This window comes from Protopterus annectens, chromosome 7.part0 (assembly GCF_019279795.1).
Source record: "Protopterus annectens isolate FY-2018-M chromosome 7.part0, PAN1.0, whole genome shotgun sequence".
Classification (NCBI taxonomy): domain Eukaryota; kingdom Metazoa; phylum Chordata; order Ceratodontiformes; family Protopteridae; genus Protopterus; species Protopterus annectens.
Window position 1 is genome coordinate 414,840,621 of NC_056739.1, and position 17,797 is coordinate 414,858,417.

The window sequence follows — 17,797 nt, forward strand, 5'->3', positions numbered from 1 at the left end:
TAACCAAAAGTCTATGGTGACACCAAAAGGGTACATTTTTTTACCCCTGTCCTGCTACGATGCTCCCACCAAAGAACCTCCTCAGAAACGGACGTGTAAGAGGAAATACATGGACTCCCCAGAGGAGTCCCTCACAGAAGATACGGACTACGATGATGGGGAAGGGTCCCCACGGTCACCCCCTGACAATGTTTTTTTTGGAAATATTGAAGCAGAGGGGTGACTGGAAACCCTCCAACCCTTCCTCGGAGGAATCCGTATTTCTGCAGGCCTTCCGCTCTCGGCCCTCTACTTCTTGAGTGACCCCCCCCCCGACGAGTTAGTCAGGCTCATCGTGCAGCAGGCATGGAAGAATCCCGACACCGTTGAGACCATTCCCCGGAAGATCAGATAAGGTACTCTCCTCTGCAGATAATCAACCCCATTGGTCTAGAGGTTTAACTGTAGATGCTATGGTGGTGGCAGCGGCCACAAAAAAGGACCTTGTGGAGGAAAGTCCTGCTGTTCACCCGCCCAACAGAGAGTCCGGGCTGGTGGACAGGTTAGGGAAGCGAGTTTTTGCTTCAGCGACATTTGCTGTCAGGTCTCTGAACTTTTTGTCACATTTTACGAGGCTCCAGAGAGATCACCGAGCTCTCTGGAACCCTTGTGGGTCAAGTTTCGGATGGGGCATGCGATAAAGTTGCTTCCCAACTTGCCAACCTAGAGGCAATTTCCAACTCGTCCATGAGGTTGCTGTCCCACACAACCGAAGGGGCTGCTAGAGCTGTAGGTGCAGGCGTAGTTATGAGATGCCATGCCTTGGTGCACATTTGTGACCTCACGGAGTGTTTCAAGTCTTCCTTTTTAAACGCCCCTATCGAACCTTCAGCTCTGTTCGGTTCTAAGGTCAAGGACCCATTAACCAGTTGTGAACAAGACTGAAAGAACTTGTCTACCGTGGATCTATGTTTTTCCAAACCTCAGCGCTCCTTCTTGAGGAACCAGAGGAGTGTAAAGATGTGGCACAAGAAGTCTCAAGGTCCTTTCCGTGAGGCACTTGGTGAGGACTCCCCCAGAGGCAGAAGGGGTTCCAACAATGGAAGACGCCCCTTTCAGGGCAGAGTGGGTCCCTGAAATCAGGACTCCAGAGATTATTTCTGTGGAAGACCGTATCAGCGCTCCTGAAGCGCTGCCCGATTGCTTTCCTCTGGAAGCAGTCGGGTCTCGTTTCTCTGCACCTATCTGCCTGGCTCTCTATTACAAACGATCAATGGATGCAGAGAATAATTTCCAGAGGCTATAACATTCCCCTAATCTCTTACCCAAGACCTCTAAAATCCATTCCCGATGTTCCACCCAGTCAAAGGGAGGAGGCAACTTCTGAAATAGGAAGCTATGTCAAAAACGAGTCATCCAACAGGTCCCCTCAGACCAGTACGGATCCGGTTTTTACTCAAGATTCTTTTTAGTGCCAAAAAACAAAAAAGCCCGGGGACTGGAGGCCTATTTTGGATCTCAGCCAGCTAAAAAAATCAGTGATTCAGACCAAGTTCCACATGGTCACGATTCAGTCCATCCTCCCTTTTCTTCCGGAGGGTGTGTGGATGTGCTCGATAGACCTCTGGGATGCGTATTACCACATCAAAATGGACAGATGCTCCAGGAGTCTCCTTTGCTTCTGGCTGGGAGCCAATCATTACCAATTCAGAGCCCTGCCATTTGGTCCCCAGAGTGTTCACGAAATGCCTAGCAGTGGTCACAGCTCATTTGAGACTTCAAGGATTCCAGGTGTTTCCATATTTAGACGATTGGCTCCTCTCTGCCCCCACCAAGTGCCTACTGGTCTGGGCCCTCCGCTACACTCTAGTACTAGCAGAGTCACTGGGCATCACCATTCACTGGGAAAAGTCCAACCTTTAGCCCTCACAACAGTTGGAATTTATAGGGGCAGTCCTCAACACTCAGACAAGTCTGGTCTGTAATCCCTCTCACAGACTTCAGAGATTAAGGGCACAAGTTCAAGTGATACTCTGTCAAAGGAAGGTGTCTGCAAGGGACGTTCTTCAGGCTCTGGGGTCTGTGGCGGCAGTCATCCCAATTGTTCCCCTAGCCAGATTACATGTGAGACTTCTACAATGGCTCCTTCAGTCCCAGTGGATATCCAGTCTTCACCCCCTGACTTCAGAGATTCTCATCACCAACTCCTGCAAACAAGATCTCCTGTAGTGGATGCGTACGGATGAAAATCTTTGGTGTCGCCCCTTCCAGGCACCTTTATATTAATGCTTCTGTTAACCAGCAGATGGCGCATGGACATTGATGTACAAATGAATCAAGGAACGTATAATCTCCATTAACTTTTATTTATTTAGTTATACTCATGAACATCCTGTTTTAATCTAAATGTGTTTTAAATTCATTTTATAGTTATTATATTTTTGGTAATAAATACTAATATAAATAATTTTTAAGGTTTTATTACAATTTGAAAGGTTTAATTAACTTATTTTATATTAGAAATTCATGTTGATTGGCTCAATGTTTTTTGTTGTCATAGGTTTGATTGTATATAAAAGGGCTGTCTTTCACTCTAACCCAAATCTGATGAAGTGTGATGAAACGAAAACAGATTTTCAAACAGCGTTAATGGAGATGGAGTGTTTTTAGTGTGAATTTTTCTTTAATAAAACGTTACATATACTGGTTGCCTTCATACGTGGCTTTATTGGGTCGCTTTTAGTGCACCTTTCGTAGTCTGGTATATCAACAAACAAGGGGGAACCAAGTCCTACCTGTTGCTTCAAGAGGCCATGAGAATTTGGCAATGGGTGATAGCTTCCAACCGCTTACTGATAACAATGCACATTCCCGGGGATTCCAGCATAATTGCAGACAAGTTGAGCAGATGCATTCTCCTGCCTCACGTGTGGTCCCTCAGTCCTGTCGTAGCCGCGAAGATCTTCAGTTGCTGGGGCCAGCCATGCTGTGATCTGTTCACATCCCCCGCAAATCACAAATGCAGCAGCTATTTTGCCCTAATTCCCCCATAGGGCAAGTCGCCGAGGGACAATTTTGTGCACGATTGGCCCACTGGACTCCGTTATGCTTATCCTCCCCTTCTTCTGATCCTGCAGTTATTAAAGGAGGCTCTTCAATTGAAAAGCAGAGTAATCCTCATTGCACCCTACTGACCCCAACAAATTTGGTTTCCCTTTCTTTGGCCTCACCAAGTACATCAACCATGGATTTTGGATCCATCTCCGGAATTTCTGTCGCACCCACAGGGACTGATACATCCGAACATATCAAGCCTCAAGCTAACAGCTTGGATGTTCTTCTTGTTTCACTGTTGCAGTCCATCACACTTGGGTTATCCTGCCAGGGGTAGCCCTCAGTCGGCCCAAATACCAGAGGCTTAGTATTTCTGCGTCGGTTGCTGTCGCTCCAGGACTGACATTAGGTCGTCAGTGGTATAAAATCAGGCAGCCAACGCCATTACATCAGTCTTTCTTGCCAAGGAGCCCGAAGCAGAAGCAGTTCACATGAGTGCCGGTTGGCCGCTACCTGAGTTTTCGTTTCCGAATTGAAGTTGAGGTCTTCTAAAGCTAAGTACCCCGTTGGGAATCCTTTTTTTACTCTAACTGATATCAGAAAAATTTAACAATTGTTTTGCTTGTGGAAAGCAAATACCACACCGAGACTTCCATTCTTACTGTGTCACCTGTTTAGGCCCAGACCACGACATCCCTCGCTGTCACGTTTGTGCTTTGTTCAACGCCAGAACTATACATCGTCGGGCCCTTATTGTAGCTAAATATTTTCACTCTCAGTCCTCATATTATGATATGGCTTCGGTAAGCCATCCAACTACCGATCTTCTGAAAAAATGCAAGGATAAAGACAGAGACAGACCGCACAGGTCCAAAACTGCCAATGACGCTTCTGTTAAGCTAGTTGTCAGTTCTCCAGTCCTCAGTGAGGCTCTTTCGCAGTCCCTGATGCCCGCTTCTGTGGATTCACAGGCCACTATCGAGACCCGTTCGGAGTCCGGTATGCCGTGAGACTCTTCTTCGACTAAGGATCCTGCAGATTTCTCTACCTTGGATGGGTCCGGAGCTGCTGAGCAGACACCGGTTTCCGAGGAAGTTCTTCGTACTACCGATACTCGACACAAACCAACAACTTCTTTCGCGTCTTAAGTTCTTTCTAAAACTACCGAGTTTCTAAGGCCCAGGGTATGAACTACGCCTAAAAATATGACGACCCAAGCTCAGGCACCTGCTTCCATGCCTCAATCTCAAATGCTTAAAATGGAGGAAGACCTTATTATGCTTATTAGGGGAAGCCAGGCTACCCCTTCCAAAAGAAAAAGAGACTTGTCTCCAGTAGTTTTATCTGAACAGGAGTCCGATGACTCTCAGGTTTCTGAATATGAAGACATGCAACCCATCTCTGTTTATGAAGATTCTGATGCAGAGGAATCCATTCCTTCTGCCTCTCCTCACGAGGATATTTCATTTGGTGAAACCCTACATACTTTAAGGGAGCATTTCCAATGTGACTGTCAGGACTATCCTCAGTCAAAAAAGAGACTCAGGGAATTCTTAGATTTATCACAGCACAGACCTTTAGCCATTCCTCCTGTCCTGGATATTGTGGATGATGTTTTTATGGAATCCAGTTTGACTCCTGACACCCTTCCTCCTGCTCCCAGGAAACTTGACACATACTACAGAGTCCCTGACTCTCACAAATTCCTTTTCAAAAATCCTACTGCTGACCCAGAGGTCATCTCCCAAGGACATAAAGGAATTAAAGCAACCTCAGCTAAGAATCCCACCCCCTCAGACAGGGATTCCTGAGCTTTAGACAGATGGGGTAAAAAAGTATACACCTCTGCAACTCTTGCTATTAGAGCACTAAATTGTCAGTTCCACATGCTGAAATATCAGCAGCACACCATGGAACTCCTCAAACAAAAAATAACTTCCTTTCCTGCTTGTGCAGAAAATAAAGAATTACAAGAGCTTATGCATTCTGCAAGCCAAGTCACTAAGCACACCTAGCAATGTGGCTTTGACGCCCTAGAAGCATCTTGCAGGGCAGCAGTCACTGGTTCAGTCCTTAGAAGGCATGCTTGGCTTAAGGAACAGACCTTGCCCAACCATGTCAAATCAAAATTACCGGACACACCATTGAACAAAGACAATTTGTTTGGCACCAAGGCAGAAGAGGTCTTAAAAAAGATGGAAGAAAATGCTAAATCTATGCAGACAGACTTATTACAGGTCCAGCCTCCGAGGTTGAGTAGGCATTGCCCCTCCAAACACTGGTCCCTTCCAGCCCCCTCCAGGCCAGCTAAGCCCAGACCCAGGGGAAGCAACCCCCCCCCCCCCGAGACAGTAGTCCCAGGGAATGCAGAGATCTAAGCAATGGAGTTCTTCCTCTTCAAAAACAGGGAGTACTAAGCCACCCCCTTATGGTAAGAACTCACAATGACTTTACACCTCCACCCCTTACCTCTGCCCACCTGCTTGTGCCCCTAGGACAAAAACTCTCCTTCCATGCAAATAACTGGGCCTCTATTACCAACGACTGATGGTTCCTCAACATAATGTCCCAGGGATACAAATTTTATTTCCACACTCTGCCAACCCCAGAAGGGTTTCCAGATCTTCCTCCAAACCAGTGGGCAGAGGCCAAAAAGCAAGTACTTCCCCTGCTCTCCATGAGGGCAATACAGCATGTTCCTGCAGACCAGATAGGCCAAGGCTTGTGTTTCAGACTCTTCCTGGTACCCAGAAAAGAGGGCACCTGACACCCAATCCTCGATCTATCCATTCTAAACACTTTTCTGGTAATACCAAAATTCAAAATGCTCATTCTCCAGCAGCTTCTTCCTGTGTTTTCCAAGGATGCTGGTTAGCCACCCTAGACCTAAAGGAGGCCTACCTACACATCCCAATCAGGAAATCATGCAGGAAATACCTACGTTTCAGGGCAGGATCTATGCACTTTCAGTTCTTATACACTGCTCCCAGCGTTTTCACAAAATGTCTGGCTCCAGCCATTGCTTTTTGCAGACAAATAAATATTCAAATTTACCCCTACTTAGACGATTGCCTGATTCAGGAAGACAGTCAGAAAAAGCTGTTGCAGCACCTGACCTTTGTAAAGGACATATTGACCTCCCTGGGGTATACTATCAATGAAAAAAAAATCAAAGCTACTCCTCACACAAAAAATTGTATTCCTGGGAGCAAGCCTGAACGCAGCATCCCAGATGGCATTCCTTACTGCAGAAAAACAAGCCTATCTGACAGACTTCTTCTCTCAACTAGCCACCAGAACTCAGTTATCCACAAGGAAAATCCTGCAAGCTCTAGAGTTCATGGCTTCCTGCGTTCTACTCATTCCATATGCCAGACTGCTTATGAGGAAACTATAATGGTACCTAAAAAGCCTTTGGTGTCAACACTGTCAAGACCTGGAAGCTTTCATACCTATGGTACCCTGTCTATGGAAAGATTTTCTTTGGTGGGCAGCAGCATGCAACCACAGCAAGGGACTTCCGTACTCACAACCCCACACCGCCCAGACCCTCACCACAAATGCATCAGACTGTGCCTGGGGTGCACACCTGGATGGCAGGTGCATTCAGGGCCATTGGAGCCCAAATCAAATACATCTGCACATAAACCAAAAAGAGATGCTAGCTGTTCAGCATACCCTGACATCTCTTCAGACCCCTACTCTCCCCGGCGCCGTTAGTGATCAAAACAGACAACACCACAGTGATGTGGTATATCAACAAGCAGGGAGGGATTCACTCTTATCCTCTCTGCAGGCTCACCATGTCCCTTTGGCACACAGCCTCAGCCATGCAAGTATACCTGCTAGCACAATTCCTGCCAGGCTCCCTAAACTCTCTGGCAGACAACTTAAGCAGAAACCTGATAGACCCACACGAGTGGCAGCTAGACCACAGAACCTTCAACCTTGTAACCCAGAAATGGGGCACCCCGAAGGTGGACCTCTTTGCCTCCCACTCCAGTCATCAGCTCAGCAAATTCTGTACCAGGGAACCTCACAGCAATGCCTGGAAAGTGGATGGTCTATCCTTCCAATGGGTAAACCACTCGATCTTTGCATTTCCCCCTCTACCACTCATTTTAAGGGTACTGCTCAAAGTAAGGGAGGAAAAACCAAGGGCAATCTTGATTGCCCCAGACCGGCCATGCCAGCACTGGTACCCACTGCTGCGCAGCCTGTCACCCCTGCCACCATGGCACCTACCTCAGATCCCAACACTCCTGACCCAGAAGAATGGAGAATTCATGCATCTACAATTGCAGACCCTGAACATGGCAGCCTGGCTTATTCCCTGATCTCTCCCCAAGCTGCCAACCTAAGCAAACAAGTCTTGGATGTTGTACATGAGGCCAAATGCCACAGCACTAGAAAATCCTATGCTGACAAGTGAAAAAGGTTTTGCACCTAGCTCCAGGCTAAGGGAGCCAAAACAGCACAGCCCTCCCTACCTATCATCCTGAATTACCTAGCAGACTTACTACACAGGGGTCTAGTCTTCTCTTCTATTAAATGTCATGCCTCTGCCATCTCTGCTCATTACAGCACAGAGCCACCTCTGTTCTCATACCCTGTCATCAAACAGTTCCTAAGAGGGGCTAACAACTTAAGGCCACCCAGAAGAGCTCCTACCCCAGCTTGGGACCTTAATTTTGTGTTGGAAAAGCTAACCCTACCCACCTTTGAGCCTGCAGCTTCAGCAGAGTTAAAATTCCTCTCTTGGAAAACAGCCTTGTTTCTGGCCATCACTTCAGCTAGAAGAGTTTCAGAACTACAAGCACTCATGGCTGTAGAGCCCTTCATCATTTTCCATGCTGACAGGGTCTCCCTCAGGACTAACCCATCTTTCATTCCTAAAGTGGTGTCCAGTGTGGCTTTCAACCAATCTATTCATTTGCCCATCTTTTTCCCTAACCCACAAAACAAGGAGGAAAGGATTCTGCACTCTCTAGATGTGCACAAACAGCTCAGATTCTATCTGGATAGGACTAAATCTTTTAGAAAAACTGACCAATTGCTAGACAGCTTCGTAGCAGGGGCAGAGGGAAAGGCCTTATCCAAACAGTCTCCAAATGGATCGCACACTGCATCCATTTCTGCTATAAACAGCATGGGAAACCGCTCCCAAAGGGGGTCAGAACGCATTCCACCAGGGCAACCTCCACCTCTGCAGCTTTTCTCAGAGGGGTCCCCACCAGGGACATCCTGGAGGCTGCAACATGGACTTCTGTTCATACCTTCACCAAGCATTACCACCTACCTATCTTCTCCAAATCCAGGGCAGGCTTTGCCACCGCAGTCTTGCAGGGCATCCTAACCAGCCTCAGTCTTCTTGATTGCCTCCACCCTTTTCTTCAGCTTTGAGAATCAACCCAAGTGTGATGACTGCAACAGTGAAACACAAAGAACATAGTACAGTTGTGTACACTTACCGTAAATGTAGATGTTTAAATGTATTCACTGTTGCAGTCTTGGTTTCCCAACCTCCATCCCCCTTGTCTCTCTCTCTCTCTCTCTCTCTTCCTCTCTCCTTACAGGGAAATTTTGGCATTTACTTTCTACTGGTGGTGTTCTTCCACCATAACCTAGCTCCCTATTTGGGGTCTCCTGACAGTTGGGGCAAGAAAAACTGATGTAATGGATGCCTGATTTTATACCACTGACGACCTGACGTCAATTCTGGAGCGACAGCAACCGACGCAGAAATACTAAGCCTCTGGTATTCAGGCTGACTGAGGGCTACCCCTGGCAGGATAACCCAAGTTTGATGACTGCAACAGTGAATACACTCGAACATCTACACTTATGGTAAGTGTTTTCCTCCACTTCCAGTAATTGCCAGGCAAAGCAACCTATTCTCCCCTGTCCACCACATTCTTCTGGCTTAGCATAAACCATCCACCAGGAAACTTTATCTAAGCAAGTGGAAAAGATTTATAATTTGGTCCCATAAAAAGGGAGTAAACCCTTTTTTGGCTCCGCTTTCTATGGTGCTATATTACTTATCTAACCTCCTTCATTCAGGAGCTGCAGCTTCAACTACTCGGGTACACTAGGTGGCAATCTCCAATTTTCATAATGGTTTCAAGGACTCTTCCTTGATTTCACACCACCTCTGTAAAACCTTTTTAAAAGATATTACACACATTAGCCCCCCCCTAAAAACAGACGATCAAGCCCTGGAGTTTGACATTGCCTGTCCCCCCTTTGAATCTGCTGCCAGTTGCGATCTGAAATTCTTATCCTGGAAAACTTTGTTTTTGGTGGCCATTACCTCAGCAAGATGAATTTCTGAGTTGAAGCTTTCTGCATAAAATGTCCTTACATAGTGTTCCATAAGGACAGAGTATCACTCCGGACTAACCCCTCCTTTTTACCCAAAGTTATATCAGACTTGACTATTAATCAAACAATTAATCTACCAGCTTTCTTTCCAAATTTTTGTAACAAAGGAGAATTTTAACCACATTTGCTTGACGTGTATAGACAATTTTGACAGAATTAAATCATTATGAAAATCTGACCAGTTATTTGTATCATTCTCAGGACCAAGATTGGGGAGACCTGTTTCCAAAGTTATTAATGGATGAGAGATTGCATTTGCTTCATTTATCAATGGAACAAAGCTTCCATACCATCAAAAGTCAAAGTGTATTCAACCAGATCAGTCACCACATCTGTTGCTTTCCATGCAAGAGCTTCTATGGATGACATTTGTGTGCCAGAAACATGGTCTACCCCTCATACCTTTATCACTCATTACAAATCGGATATGGTCTCCAGGGGGAGAGCTTCCCTTGGTTCGATGGTACTCAGGAATATTCTTCCATAGGGCCTCCCGGGAAACAAAGTAGCTAGGGACTCTGTCCCATCAGTAAGGAATGAATGAAGATTAACAACATCAGATAAAGAAGTGATGTTATTACCATAACGCTCCATCTGTGTTGTTGATCTTCATTCAGTCATTACAACCCACCTGCCATTCTCCTCCGAAAGACTCCTGGAGGTGTGGATATGGTCTTAGCCTATGATACGAAAGTTGCTCAGATAAAGCCTCCACTTTCTTTCTTTCTTCCTAATGGGCAAACTCGATCTGAGGTAATGAGAGGGGCACTATGGGTAAAAGCTTAGCTCAAGAGTTTTTTTGGCTGGTGTGAGCTTGTTATAACGGCCGATTCAGTTCCGAGGACGGAACCAACAACCATCAGTAATGAATGAAGGATCAACAACACAGCTGGAACATTATGGTAAGAACATAACTTCTTTTTTTCCAGTCTTATCACTTTTTTGAAGTGTACTTTTGACTCTAGCCACAAGAGTTACTGTTTTTTTTTTTTAGTTATAAAGCTACATCTGTCATTTATATTCTAGGAGGTTTTTCATGAAGTACATATCCAAGCCTTTTGGGAGAAGCATAAAGAGACGTTTCCTAGTATTAAAATTGTTGGACCAGAAGAGAACTTAAGCCATGGGGAAGCTCGTAACATGGGCATGTGAGTGACAGCTAACTGACTTTGCAGAGAAGAGAATTTGCAACAATGATGTTTGAGTTATGAACTTTCCGTTTTATTAAAAAAATGCTTTAAAACTGTATTTCCCATCAGGATGGTCACGTAGCTTACACTTTTCTTTGATTGGTGTGTCCTTTCTTGTTTTTTTAGAAAGTACAGATGGCATTCCCTGCTCTTTTAATACATATATTTACAGATGCAAGTTAATTGCAGTATTGCTGTAGTGTGTGCTTGTCTAGCCTTTTCATGTATAAAGTGATTAAGATTTTTCTTTAGAGACTCACTGCTGGCACACAAAAGAAACTGTGCTGGCAGTGTTTATATTTTTCCTTATTTCTCTGTGGTTTTGCAAACTTCAAGTAAAAGGGGATGTGGGGACAAAGTCTGTCACATTGAAGATGAAAAAAGTGCTTGTCCCCTTGCAAATAATGCTCATGGTTAGACCCTACAAGATGTACTGAACTGTGATGGTGCATTCCTGATAGCTTTGTGTAATGCCTAGTTTTAACCATTTAAGTTCGTATTTGTTTGCTTCAGTGATAAAGTGTCATTCTTGTGGCATGCACCACTTTGAAATTCCATGGCATAATCAATGTCCACTGCAGCACTGCCGTTATGCAGCAGGTCGTAGCTGCAGTGTGAAAACCATGAACAGTATAAAAGTGTACATTTGTCAGCTGCAGAATATATAATTCCTTACTTTTATACAAGTTAGTTTTCTAAATTCTTCAGGCAAGCAAGAAATCTTGTACTTTAATATTTTCTAGTATTTGTACAGTTCTTTCATGATATGTTAGCCCTCAAACATAGTTGTTCTTTGATGTATATATTTTCTGAGCAGAAAGAATTCTCAAGTGCTGTTCTTTAATTAATCCCATTTGAAGTTCTGTCATCTGGCTTGGCGGGGTTGTCGTTTTCAGAGATCCTTATGAGGGTGAATGTCTCCCAGAGAAGAGCTGCTATAGTTATTTTGATGGAGACTGCCTTAACTTTATGGGTAGCAGCAGAGAAACGGGCAAGAACGAGAATGTTAAGCTTGCTATCCTGTTTATGTGGAGAGCAGGGGACAAAAGGAGACTTAAATCACAGTTATGGAAAGAAAGAGAGTACAAGAAAGGCTTCTTTTTCAAAGGACAAAAGATGCAAGAACACAAAGACATTATATTTAGTGCTATGAGTTTAAAGAACTGCTTTCCTGGTTTAGTTACCATGTAACATGAGTGCTGTGACCCCTTATTTTGAATCTGTCATACTACTTCATCTTTGTCCTTGCTTTTACATTCTGTATTTAAAAAATGTGTGTGTGTGTGTGTGTGTGTGTGTGTGTGTGTGTGTGTGTGTGTGTGTGTGTGTTTGTTTTTAACTGCTGCTTTGAAAGTGTGCACATGGCAGGCAGCATGGTGTTGTCATCTGGGGTAATTCACCATTGTTCTACCCTGAGATGTAAAATGTGTTTTGCTGTTTATGGAAAAGCACTGGTGAATGATAATTAATGCTGACAGTTTTTTTCCAGTTTGCCTGCTTTTCTCCTCAGGTCTCTGCTGAAAAAGGGCACCTGCCCAGACAGGCCAACCCGGTTAACAAATGGTAAATAAATAAATACATTTTTTCTTCTATATTTATTTAATAATGCTTCTAATCAAAGCAAGTAAAGTAGAGGGCTGCACCAGTTTACCAGATTGAGGAGGTATTTGGGAATAGGGTGTGATGTTAGATTGTTCAGTCTGAAAATAAAAATGTTGTGCACCTTATTTATTTATATATTACTGTTTTTTTTTCTTTAAGCAAATACCTTTGATTAGTAAAGAAGACTACTGGCCATGTTCTGGCACTTTGACAAGGGGTGGTCATGGAAGGTTTTTGTTTTTACAGATGTTCTGCGGTATTTGAGTTTATTTGACATAATGCATTTTAATATGCAGTGTATTAAACTAATGAGAATTTCATTAGAGGTAAGTGTGAGTCGCTGGTACATTTATAAAAATCTGAAGATATGCTAGTGGAAATCAGAACACTGGGGTTCTGATAGAGAAGACTTTCTGGCATCACCTGAATTCCAGACGTATGCTACAGTAAGGCCGTGTAAGAGTGAATGATAATGCATATACACAGTTGGAGTCACTGGGCTAAATACAATTTTTATTGAAAATAAGTAGCACCACCGCATGACATATTCAAGGACAATACAACTAATACAGAAAAAAGAAATGTGTAATATAGTAACATTCAAAACAACCAACAAACAACCAGGGAAATACATAGTTCTCATTCTTTCATTCTTTCTTCAAATAACAATGCATTGTAATATAAATATTTGATATCAAGTCCACCAGATGTAAAGTAAGCATAAAAACAAATGTTGCTCCTGGTTATAACAAGTATGTAGTTGTATGTAAAAACATATCAACATTAGTATATATACCAGACTTTCCAAGATGGCTGCACACTGACCAGGAGCTTAACTTCAGCTCTCCTGGTGTGAAAAAAGAAACCAAGATGAGGGCCAGTAGCAAATTCATGTACTGGCTAATACGTACACTCCCTGGATGCCAGCAAAGAAACTGAGAGAGCCTGAAAGATAATCAACTAGAAAAGATGAACAGAAAACACTGACTAGAAAGAATCCTGCAGTGGAGCAGCAAAAATCCTTTCAAGCTCCAGCTTTGGTGCAAGACAGCTTCCAGTAATCTAGAGGAAAAAAATAAGTCAAATGTGCTCAGAGCTGATATATTGATTGAAGTAACAAAAGGCTAGAAAAAAATGGAAGAAACTTTTAACAGATTTTCAGATGAACCGATAAAACTGCAAAAAGTCAGAGGCCAAAATAAAGAAAGCATGGCTGAGTATGAGACTGCTCAAGCAGAGAGATTTCAAAAATGGTAGACTTAGAGGACAGAGCTCACAGGGAAAACCAGAGATTTTCTGCTGTGCCAGAGAAACTGGAAGGAACTGACTATTCATTTTATGAAGGTACAAATAAGCAATTGGATTGGTATTCCATAGCAGGATTTGTTAATTGAAAGGGCACATCATGTGTATGCTCCACACCTGGCCATAAGAAAGCAGCCAAGACCTGTTTTAGTAATGATGCAATCCTACCAGCCAAAGGAGTTGATCATGATAAAACAGTTGCAGAAGAGCAAAGTATTAAAAATTTGAGACATTAGAGTGTTTGCGGAAAATGATTATTGACTGTATATGGTGGTGCTGCGGTAGCATTGTCGCCTCACAGTAAGACGCTGTTTGGTTCGATTCTCAGCTAGAGCGTCTTCTGCGTGGAGACATGCGTGAATGGGCGTACCTTCATTGAAGGTTGTGCGTCAGGGCTGGTAACTCTGCACGTAAAAATCAACCGCTGTGGCGACCCCTAAGCGGGAAAAGCCGAAAGACACAACAACAACAATCAGGCAGAAGAGATCCAAGTTTATCCCAGCAGTCAGGGAATGAGGAGAAGCAGTTGTGAGATTGAAGCTGCTGTAGCCTACTGCCTTCAGAATATTTTTTCCTGGAGGAACAAAGTCATTTTTGATGCAGAACATGCTAAGGAGGAAATACAAAAATGTGTCCAGAAAAAAGTGATCCATCAAACAGAATGTGATTCTGCTTCTCATTCTTTTGATAATAAAGCTCATATAGAGGTTTTCAAAGTGAAATCTTTTTCCAGAGCTTCAAAGGAAAATGTATTAAAGACTGAGAAAAGCACAGGAGTTGACCATAAGAACTGGGTTTACCTTGAAGTTGAACCGAAGACTGGAGTTGGGAGATGGAGATGAACAGAAATACGACCTGCAACACAGAAATTAGTGAATAAATGTGAGATTATAAAGCATCATTTCCATTTATGAGATATGTCTGTACAAGAAAAAGTAGAAAGAATTAAATTTGTCAAACTTCTTGGAGATTGAAAGGCTTTTGCCCCACTTCATGTCATTAATGTTAGCATGGATGCTAAGGGGAGGGGAAGAGGAAAAGGGCAACTGTAAGTAAAAATTTCTGTTCTTAACAGTATTTCTATTAAACTTTCCTTGATATAAATTTTATGTCATACGTCTCAGATATTGTAATAAAGATACAAAAGTAAACCGATGCCTTTTTTCTTTCATTCTTTTTTTTAGTATTAGGAAATGTAAGCATTACAATACAAAAATAGAAAAAAGGCTAGGCAAAAAGCATGTTTAAGTTAATAGGCTGTGATTTTGGGTTGTTGAGGTGAGGGATGGGATGCAGAGGTACACAAATCTAATATATGTAGCGCAGATATGTTTTCTCTTACTTTTGCATAGGTGAATATATGATTATGACCCTTAGCTTAATCTATGTTTCAAGTGGAAACAAGTAAATAAGAGAACAGTGGATGTAATGAAAACTTTCCTTTAGCAATAAATTGTCAATATGTCTTTAGAACCCTGGGACTGAGGGATATATTTTTTTTCTTGTATTTCCATGGAGATAAGCTGATAAAAGGATAATAAAAAGCCAGAACACTGGTTTCTTTAAGGCTAAATGTTAATGCTTTCTGAAGCCATGTAAGTTGTTTTTTCACATCTGGGAGAGGAATAAAGATAAAAAAGAATAGACAGCAATTATTTTGTGGAATAGTATAGGCAGCGTGCATCTTAGCGTGGACAGCCCTAACATTAGATTGCATGATGCCTGTGTCTGCAGCTGTCCATTGTCCATATTAGGAGTGTTAACAACATTATTTAAAGGAATACATAGTTTTGTGTGTTTGTATTACGTTATAAGGGGGGTTGTTTTTTGTTTGAGGGATATCATTAAAACAAAAGTCTTGTAAAATGTGGCATGGTTTCAAATGGAGGTGACAAGGAACAATTGTATAAAAGATCAGTCTGCCAAGCATTAGTTGGGTACATGTATCACAAAGCTGGAAATAGACATCTAAGAAAACTGTCATATATAATAGGTGGGAATAACTTTTTAACAAAGTGCTGACCTTTCCCTATTATCGTGGAATGTGAATGGTCTCACAGGTACAAAAAGGAAAGAGCATTATATTATATTAAAAAATGCAGTCCTATAGGAGACATTTGGAATGAACTGAGCATCTGAATTTGATAAAGAAAGGATTTCAGGATGGATATTCAGCAGAGTATCAGGGACAAAGGGAAAGGGAGTACTAGAGGAGCGCCAATACTGATAGAAGAGGGAGAAAAGGTAATAATGGTAGATTTTTGTTAAGAAGGGGTTACTGGCAAGAGAAAATGATTACACTGGCATGTATTTTATGTTCCACCTAAAACTGCTGTTATGGAACTTAATAACATTTTCAGCAGGGAATATTACTTATTGGTGGGGACTGGAATTTATTTGCAACACTCAGGATGTATCGGTGGGCCTAGAAGGGAAAATATAACAAAAAAGGGTTGGTTTCTGAAGAAATTAATGAAAATATTTGGTGTGGAAGATGTGAATTCAGTAGGATGAACTCAATGCAATTTTATGTATTATTCTATAAGGTACAATAAATGAGGTAGACTAGACAGAAATTATATTTCACAGGAATATGTACATTTAATTGAGAGCTTTGACACATGTCCAGTAACTATTACAGACCATGTGCCAATAATAACTAAAACAAAAATGCAGGATAATGAAATAAACAATGAGGCACTGAAATTTCCCCACCTACCTGTTAAAAAGAGAGAAGTTTAAGGAATGGGTAGTGGAAATTATTCGAGAGTATTTAGGGAAGATAGAAAGTACTTTAGAAGCTATAGCTAGTAAGTGGAATAAAATGAAGGTGGAGTTTAAAATGGGTTAGAAATAAAAGAAAAAGAGATATGGTTAAGTAAAAAGAAATACTGCTGACAAAGATTAAAGTATTACAGAATAAGCAGAATCTTTCACAACAAAAGGAGATGCAGTTGCAGAGCGCTTAATATAAAATAAAGGAGTTCCTGGTTAATATGCATGAATTTAGAAAGAATGCTGGTAAGCCACTGTTTTTTTGATAACTTCAGAGCACAAAAACTTTTAACATGACGACTTGTGTAACAGAAAGTACAAAGGGTTGTTGCCATACTTGAGCCTATAACAAGAAAAACAACAAGAGATCCTGTAGAGGTATTAGAGATATTTTGGAAATTTTATGAAATCAAGAAAAAGCACAAATGGATATATTTATGGAAAACTTAAATATGCCAAGGTTAGAGGTAGATGAGTCTCAACAAGTAACAGTTAAGATAGGAGAAAATGAGATAAAAATTGTGATGCATAACTAATCAGCAAGAAAGTCTCCAGGAATAGATGGTATTCCAATGTAGGACTGGAAGCTAGGTGGGAAAAAGTAATAAAGATCTGGAAGGTTTTGTTTAACAGTATCTTAAAAGGAGGGGAAGCACCAACATCCTGTAAAAAAGCTGTGGTGATTGTAATACCCAGATACAGTAAAGACCCAATCAAATCCAGCTTAATATAGGCCCACTTGAATTTTAAGCTGTCATAATAGAGTGTTTATGTCCATAATGGCTAAAAGAATGCCCAAGGTATTGCCAGAATCTATAGATATGGATCACTGTAGTTTTGTGGAAGGCAGGCAAATATCTGACAACATTAATAGAACAATGATGATCCAGAGGGAGGCAGAATGTAAGAAAATATTGCTGCTGTTGGTGGGTCTTGATGCAGACAAAGCATTCAGCAGAGTAAGCTGAAATTTTATGAGTGGGGCAGTGGAAGCATTTACATTTCCAGATACAGTGTTAAGGTTAATTAGGGGGATATATGTGGGTTTGAGGCAAAACAAAAATGTGGGACTTTTCCTGTCTTATAAGTTGTGCCTAAACAGAGGGATGCATGAGTGTCCTTTCCCCTTTGTTATTTACATTCTATTTAGAGACATTGACAAGGAAAACAAGGGCCTCAGAAGTTCAGTGATATGATTGGTATGTTACTCAAGAAAAGTTGGCTTTATTTGCAGATGGTATTATGTTGTACCTGACAGAACCAGTAAAGGACATCTCAGTGTTCTGGAACTTTCAGAAACAGTTCCAGTTTTTTTGGTATGTAAAATTAATGAAGATAAAACAAAGGTTACAGCAGTAAACTATTTACCCGCACATAAATTGGTTCAACAAAGCAATACCCATAGTTATGGGACATGATAAAATGGAGTGTGGGTGAAAAAAGGATTCTGCTGTGGTAGCTAAGGACATGTGGGAAAAGACTAATTGAAAGATAATATAAGAACTGAC

General features: G+C 42.1%; 1 protein-coding gene across 2 annotated transcripts in view; it reads left to right on the forward strand.

Annotated features, from left to right (window-relative positions):
- Nucleotides 1-17,797, forward strand: part of PLOD3 (procollagen-lysine,2-oxoglutarate 5-dioxygenase 3) — a gene marked incomplete at its 3' end in the record, with an annotated part of 993,531 nt that overhangs the window by 558,131 nt on the left and 417,603 nt on the right. For both annotated transcript variants that reach the window (XM_044076999.1, XM_044077000.1), the window contains 1 exon segment: nucleotides 10,444-10,565. In XM_044076999.1, coding sequence (XP_043932934.1) covers nucleotides 10,444-10,565 — 122 coding nt within the window.